This window comes from Oncorhynchus clarkii, chromosome 13, assembly GCF_045791955.1.
Source record: "Oncorhynchus clarkii lewisi isolate Uvic-CL-2024 chromosome 13, UVic_Ocla_1.0, whole genome shotgun sequence".
NCBI lineage: Eukaryota > Metazoa > Chordata > Actinopteri > Salmoniformes > Salmonidae > Oncorhynchus > Oncorhynchus clarkii.
The window spans coordinates 27487781-27496226 of record NC_092159.1 but is presented as its reverse complement, the minus strand read 5'-3'; the positions used below and the strand labels follow the sequence as shown (position 1 = coordinate 27496226).

General features: G+C 42.3%; 1 protein-coding gene across 1 annotated transcript; it reads right to left on the bottom strand.

The window, feature by feature from the left end:
* Nucleotides 1-224: 224 nt before the first annotated feature.
* LOC139424734 (zinc finger protein 271-like) lies at nucleotides 225-5529 on the bottom strand. The gene has a single exon (XM_071176843.1). The coding sequence runs from the start codon at nucleotides 5458-5460 to the stop codon at nucleotides 3451-3453; it is 2010 nt and encodes a 669-aa protein (XP_071032944.1). The 5' UTR covers nucleotides 5461-5529; the 3' UTR covers nucleotides 225-3450.
* Nucleotides 5530-8446: the final 2917 nt, after the last annotated feature.

Below are 8446 nucleotides of genomic sequence, written 5' to 3'. Positions count from 1 at the left end.
ATTTTGTCAGACAGCAGCTCTATACTTTATTGACTGACTGATCCTTCCATCCAAGCCCCTGGTAGAGCCGGGGTTGGTGTTAACCACTCCAGAACACCTTCTGCAGGCTGGAAAAGTGGGATTGATCTGTTTGATCCATTTGTTTGTTTCAGTTTGCAGCAGTTGAATCCTTTCACATGGGATTGATACTGATTTTCATACTAAGAGGGACCAGGAGTCTGTTGATTGGTCGGTCATTTGTTGAAATCAAATCAAACTTTATTTGTACAGCACATTTCAGAATGAATGCAACACAATGGCTTCACAGGAAAAAAACTATGAAAATAAACAGAAATATTTAGTACACCAAAGAGAAGACAAATGATCACCCTAAGAAAATGCCATTGATTAAAATATTAAGAGGCCAGACACACTTAAATAGAACCTGGACCAGCCAGCACAGATGTAACACATACTGACTAACGAGGTGACACCAATCAGTGCGTCCTACGTGCTAACGAGCTAGACGGCTAAAGTCCAACCTCAAAACATAAATGGAAAAACCAAAGCCTGGAACACCTTCCCCTTTAAGACAACAAATATATCCTATATTTTTGTTGGACAAGTTTGCTCACCACCAACAGAAAACAACTTCCATTTCACATTATAATCAACTACAATGCTTCACCTTCACCAATATAAACATGGTGTCTACTGGCTGTCAACAATTAAAAACAAACATTCAAAAACACATTCCCAATTAATAATAAACAATCTCCTTTTTATTTCTATAGAATCCTAAAACTCACTAGCTTCTAGAACTCTCGTCCCCTTGGAACGAGCCCAAACAAAACTCAAATCAAATTGTATTAGTCACATGCACCGAATACAACAGTGCAGTTTCAATACGGAAAAGAAAAAGAGATAAAACTCCAAATAAACACACTGGCTAAACGCAAAACACAAATCTTTTTGGCCCCAGAGATAATCAGCAACCAAGTTGTCCTTATCACGGACATGTCTGATTTCAAGAGGAAACTCCTGCGATATCCGTAGTAACTTTCCACCTCACTGCGGAGCTTCTCTCTCCTTTCAGGGTTCACTCGATAGGTATGTTGTTGGATCAGGGCCCAGTCCCCAATGTCATGCTCTAGTACATTTGGTTTGGCACATGTGAGAATTAACCCCGATATTCTAAAAACAGGGCAACAATGTCAATAATTGTACCAAATAATTGTCAGTTGGTTGCATTAATAAATATCACTACCAAATGTTACATGAAATGTACATATGAAATATTTGATTGCATAGTCATATTTTCAACGTCTTTTCAATGACATTTTGCTTGGTGGGATAGCTCAATGTCAAAACACGTTTTAACGTGTCAAAATCAATAACCAATATGCAGAAACAGTTTGGGATAAATTGAAAAGCTAAACATAACATGTGCTATATACACAAACATCTGCCACAATAATCGTATTACTTGTATTTTTTTAAACAAGCTCCTTATAAACTGCACAAGCACCAACAACGCTGTTGTTTTGACAAGTAGCAATCGATTAGGGGGGAAATTAGGTTGTACGTGCTGTTGAAACTGACACAACAACAAAAACAGGGAAATGGGAGACATTTTACCTCACTGGTTAGAGGACAACCTGCAGAAGAGTCAGCTACATTTGGGAGTGATGCTTATAAATTTAGGGGTCGCTAAACAAGGGAATGCAACACGTATTTGTCATCACTCATCGATATCATGCTAAAATCATTCATGCCGAGAGGGGAGATGAGGTTGCACATCCTGTTAAAATGAACAGCTCAAAATCTACACGGAATCTGGGAGTAATGTGTACATCCCTGGTTAGAGGCAATTTGTAGAAAACAGCTTGCCACATTTTGAAGTGTTGCATTTTGATTCAAGTGGGTCACAACTTCTAATTCTAAGCAAACAGCTGGAGGCAGGGCTTTCTCCTATAGAGCTCCATTTTTTATGGAATGGTCTGCCTACCCATGTGAGAGACGCAGACTCGGTCTCAACCTTTGTCTTTACTGAAGACTCATCTCTTCAGTAGGTCATATGATTGAGTGTAGTCTGGCCCAGGAGTGTGAAGGTGAACGGAAAGGCTCTGGAGCAACGAACCACCCTTGCTGTCTCTGCCTGGCCGGTTCCCGTCTCTCCACTGGGATTCTCTGCCTCTAACCCTATTACAGGGGCTGAGTCACTGGCTTACTGGTGCTCTTTCATGCCGTCCCTAGGAGGGGTGCGTCACTTGAGTGGGTTGAGTCACTGACGTGATCTTCCTGTCTGGGTTGGCGCCCCACCCCCCCTTGGGTTGTGCCATGGGGGAGATCTTTGTGGGCTATATTCAGCCTTGTCTCAGGATGGCAAGTTGGTGGTTGAAGATATCCCTCTAGTGGTGTGGGGGCTATGCTTTGGCAAAGTGTGTGGGGTTATATCCTTCCTGTTTGGCCCTGTCCGGGGGTATCATTGGATGGGGCCACAGTGTCTCCTGACCCCTCATGTCTCAGCCTCCAGTATTTATGCTGCAGTAGTTTATGTGTTGGGGGGCTAGGGTCAGTTTGATATATCTGGAGTACTTCTCCTGTCTTATCAAGTGTTCTGTGTGAATTTAAGTATGCTCTCTCTAATTCTGTCTTTCTTTCTCTCTCGGAGGACCTGAGCCCTAGGACCATGCCTCAGGACTACCTGGCATGATGACTTCTTGCTGTCCCCAGCCCACCTGGCCGTGCTGCTGCTCCTGCGGCTATGGAACCCTGACCTGTTCACCGGACGTGCAACCTGTCCCAGACCTGCTGTTTTCAACTCTCTAGAGACAGCAGGAGCGGTAGAGATACTCCTAATGATAAGCCAACTGACATTTACTCCTGAGGTGCTGCACCCTCGACAACAACTGTGATTATTATTATTTGACCATGCTGGTCATTTATGAACATCTTGTCCATGTTCTGTTATAATCTCCACCCGGCACAGCCAGAAGAGGACTGGCCACCCCTCATAGCCTGGTCCCTCTCTAGGTTTCTTCCTAGGTTTTGGCCTTTCTAGGGAGTTTTTCCTAGCCACCGTGCTTCTACACCTGCATTGCTTGCTGTTTGGGGTTTTAGGCTGGGCTTCTGTACAACACTTTGAGATATCAGCTGATGTAAGAATGCCTATATAAATACATTTGATTTGATTAATTTTTTTGTTTGTCAATTTTTGTTAAATCACATGAATATAACTCTTCCATTTCAGAGCCTGGATTTTTTGCCTGGATTTTTCCCCTGAGGCTAATATCCATATCATGTTGAAATCAATTCATAAGGGGGAAAACGTTTAGGTTTCTACATTGTGACATCATTAAAATATTTCTACTACAATGTTAAAACATTCTACCATTATTTCATTGATATTATGAAACAACACCTTCATATATGTATTTTCTAATATTTGATCAGAGATCTTTTATAAGATTATCTCTGGTCAGAGCTATGAGATTTCTCTCCTGTGTGTGTTCTCTGGTGTAGTGTTAGATGGTTAGATTGACGAAAACTCTTCCCACATTGACCACAGCTATAAGGTTTCTCTCCTGTGTGTGTTCTCTGGTGTACTGTCAGAGAGCTAGATGAAGTAAAACTCCTCCAACATTGATCACAGCTATAAGGTTTCTCTCCTGTGTGTGTTCTCTGGTGTAAAGTCAGCTGGTTTGATGTAGCAAAACTCTTCCCACATTGACCACAGATATATGGTTTCTCTCCCGTGTGTGTTCTCTGGTGTAAAGTCAGCTGGTTTGATGTAACAAAACTCTTCCCACATTGATCACAGCTATAAGATTTCTCTCCTGTGTGTGTTCTCTGGTGTTGAGTCAGATGCCAAGATCGAGCATAACTCTTCCCACATTGATCACAGCTAAAAGGTTTCTCTCCTGTGTGTGTTCTCTGGTGAAGAGTCAGAGAGCTAGATGCAGCAAATCTCTTCCCACATTGATCACATATATAAGATTTCTCTCCTGTGTGAATTCTTTGGTGTAGTGTCAGATGGCTGGATTGACTAAAACTCTTCCCACATTGATCACAGCTATAAGGTTTCTCTCCTGTGTGAATTCTCTGGTGAAGTGTCAGGTGGCTAGATTGACTAAAACTCTTCCCACATTGATCACAGCTAAAAGGTTTCTCTCCTGTGTGTGTTCTCTGGTGAAGAGTCAGAGAGCCAGATGCAGCAAATCTCTTCCCACAGTGATCACAGCTATAAGGTTTCTCTCCCGTGTGTGTTCTCTGGTGTAAAGTCAGCTGGTTTGATGTAACAAAACTCTTCCCACATTGATCACAGCTATAAGGTTTCTCTCCTGTGTGTGTTCTCTGGTGTTGAGTCAGATGCCAAGATCGAGCATAACTCTTCCCACATTGATCACAGCTAAAAGGTTTCTCTCCTGTGTGTGTTCTCTGGTGAAGAGTCAGAGAGCTAGATGCAGCAAATCTCTTCCCACATTGATCACATATATAAGATTTCTCTCCTGTGTGAATTCTTTGGTGTAGTGTCAGATGGCTGGATTGACTAAAACTCTTCCCACATTGATCACAGCTATAAGGTTTCTCTCCTGTGTGAATTCTCTGGTGAAGTGTCAGGTGGCTAGATTTACTAAAACTCTTCCCACATTGATCACAGCTATAAGGTTTCTCTCCTGTGTGAATTCTCTGGTGAAGTGTCAGGTGGCTAGATTGACTAAAACTCTTCCCACATTGATCACAGATAAAAGGTTTCTCTCCTGTGTGTGTTCTCTGGTGAAGAGTCAGAGAGCCAGATGCAGCAAATCTCTTCCCACAGTGATCACAGCTATAAGGTTTCTTTCCTGTGTGTGTTCTCTGGTGCACTGTCAGATCTCCAGATTGACTAAAATTCTTCCCACATTGATCACAGCTATAAGGTTTCTCTCCTGTGTGAATTCTCTGGTGAAGTGTCAGGTGGCTAGATTTACTAAAACTCTTCCCACATTGATCACAGCTATAAGGTTTCTCTCCTGTGTGTGTTCTCTGGTGAAGAGTCAGAGAGCCAGATGCAGCAAATCTCTTCCCACAGTGATCACAGCTATAAGGTTTCTTTCCTGTGTGTGTTCTCTGGTGCACTGTCAGATCTCCAGATTGACTAAATCTCTTCCCACATTGACCACAGCTATAAGGTTTCTCTCCGGTGTGTGTTCTCTGATGAATTGTAATGCCTGATGAGGTGAATCTCTTCCCACAGTCAGAGCAGCAGTGAGATCCCTTCCCTGTGGGTCTCTGCAGGTATTTATTGAGGTGTTTTGATCTGGAGAGACTATTCTCTGCCTTTTTAGCATCATGAGGTTGTTGAGGCTCCCCAGAGGATCCACGATAGTCCCATATCTCTCCTGTCGGAACAACAAAGTCAGACAGATGATTAACGGCCCACAACAGCAGAAATCCACTGTAAACAGCGTAGCCATGATGTTGTACAACAATTGACATCTGTAATGAATGTTAAAATTATGTGACAATTGTCTTAAAATGAGCAAGAATAGTCATATTTTGTCTTGTTTTCACATTAGTAGTAACATCGACGATTGTAGACTAGAAACAAGTTATTAATGTTGTTGAAACTATAAGCAGTGTGCCAGACGACTTCTGGTCTCCAATTTAGGCCCCTTTCTGTGTTTAATAAAATTGCGGCATGAGTGCGATGCACATACAATTTAATTGCAGAAACTCCTCCCTGCTTATGAGGAAACCGCTAGTTATGGATGAAGTATATCTGGTTGCAGAAACTCCTCCCTGCTAATGAGGAAACCACTAGTTATGGACGTAGTATATATCTGCCTGGAGCAAAAATGGTGAGCAAAGATTTGTGTTTTCACAATGTATTCTGAATATGGGAAAACTCAGGGGAGTAACCTCTATGTCCAGGTTGCTTATGAGTGCATTTCACACTACTTTGGATTATAATTGTAAGGCTCGTTTGAATGTCCTGCTTAATATAATGTTTGTGTCATCATCGCAAATTAACCGCTTTGTATTTAAAAAACACTTCAACCATTAAAAATGCTCTTTGTCTAGCTTTTCCATCAACCTGACAATGAGGGTTTGTACACTGTTTGCCAAATTGGCCAATAACGTCACCTAACAACAAATATACCTGTAATGAACAAAGAAGCACTTTGGTTGTTGTTGCACGACATACATAGTGTACTCTGGGACCCATAACAACAACATAGACCTACTGTAGGACCCATAACTTCCCCTAACAACAACATAGCCCTACTGTAGGACCAATAACTTCCCCTAACAACAACATAGCCCTACTGTAGGACCCATAACTTCCCCTAACAACAACATAGACCTACTGTAGGACCCATAACTTCACCTAACAACGAATATAGGAAAATAGCTGTGTGTGTTCAATAGTCTATCTATCAAGGAATGTTATTGTCTGCTTGATTTACTGTAGGGTCTCGTTAGTCTGTTTGCACACAGAGATAGTTAGCTCATAATGTGTAGATTCAGACACATTATGAGCTAACTATCTCTGTGTGCAAACAGACTAACGAGACCCTACAGTAAATCAAGCAGACAATAACATTATAAACATCAATTTGTTAGGGATGTTGGATCCAACATGGAGCACAGCATAACTGTCTTTACCAGAGTAATGAATGAAGAAGCACTTTGGTTGTTGTTGCATGTCTTGATGTTTGTCATTTCACTGGAATTCAGAAAATGTTTTCCTGGATCAGCTGATGATAGTTGAACATGTGACTAACAAAACAGCTACAGTATTAAGAATTATGTGTAATTATGGAAGAACCGCATTAATGACAGTATCCATTTGGGCGTTGTCAATAAAGTTACGATTATTATTATTTTTTTTAACCTTTATTTAACCAGGTAGGCCAGTTGAGAACAAGTTCTCATTTACAACTGCGACCTGGCCAAGATAAAGCAAAGCAGTACGACCAAAACAACACCACCGAGCTACACGTGGGATAAACAAACGTACAGTCAATAACACAATAGAAAAATCTATATACAGTGCTTGCAAATGGAGTATGGAGGTAAGGCAATAAAAAGGCCATAGTAGCGAAGTAATTACAATATATCAAATTAACACTGGAGTGACAGATCTGCAGATGATGATGTGCAAGTAGAAATACTGGTGTGCAAATGAGCAGAAAAAAGTAAATAAAAACATGGGGATGAGGTAGGCAGTTGGATGGGCTATTTACAGATGGGCTGTGTACAGCTGCAGCGATCGGTAAGCTGCTCAGATAGCTGATGCTTAGTGACGGAGGTGTTTGTCTCCAACTTCAGCGATTTTTGCAATTCGTTCCAGTCACTGGCAGCAGCGAACTGGAAGGAAATGCGGCCAACGTAGGTGTTGGCTTTGGGGATGACCAGTGAGATATACCTCCTGGAGCGTGTGCTATGGGTGGCTGTTGCTATGGTGACCAGTGAGGTGAGTGTAGGCGGCCTAGCAAAGACTTATAGATGACCTGGTGCCAGGTGGTTTGGCGACGAATATGTAGCGAGGGCCAGCCAACGAGAGCATACATGTCCTAATGGTGGGTGGTATATGGGGCTTTGGTGACAAAATGGATGGCACTGTGATAGACTGCATCCAGTTTGCTGAGTAGAGTGTTGGAGGCTATTTTGTAAATGACATCGCCAAAGTTAAGGATCGATAGGATAGTCAGTTTTACGAGGGTATGTTTGGCAGCGTGAGTGAAGGAGGCTTTGTTGCGAAATAGGAAGTCGATTCTAGATTTAATTTTGGATTGGAAATGCTTAATATTAGTCTGGAAGGAGAGTTTACAGTCTAGCCAGACACCTAGGTATAGTTGTCCACATATTCTAAGTTAGAACCGTCCAGAGTAGTGATGCTGTACAGACGGGTGCGGGCAGCGATCGGTTGAAGAGCATACATTTATATTTACTAGCTTTTAAGAGCAGTTGGGGGCCACGGATGGAGTGTTTTATGGCATTGAAGTTCGTTTGGAGGTTTGTTAACACAGTGTCCAAAAAAGGGCCAGATGTATACAGAATGGTGTCGTCTGCATAGAGGTGGATCAAGGAATCACCTGCAGCAAGAGCAACATTGTTGGTATATACAGAGAAAAGAGTTGGTCCGAGAATTGAACCCTGCAGTACCTCCATAGAGACTGCCAGAGGTCCAGACAACAGGCCCTCCGATATGACACATTGAACTCTGTCTGAGAAGTAGTTGGTGACCCAGGCGAGTCGGTCATTTGAGAAACGAAGGCTGTTGAGTCTGCCGATAAGATTACGGTAATTGACAAAGTCGAAAGCCTTGGCCAGGTTGATGAAGACGGCTTTTATCAATAGCTGTTATGATATCATTTAGTACCTTGAGCGTGGCTGAAGTGCACCCGTGACCAGCTCGGAAACTGGATTGCACAGCGGAGACGGTACGGTGGGATTAAAAATGGTCAGTGATCTGTTT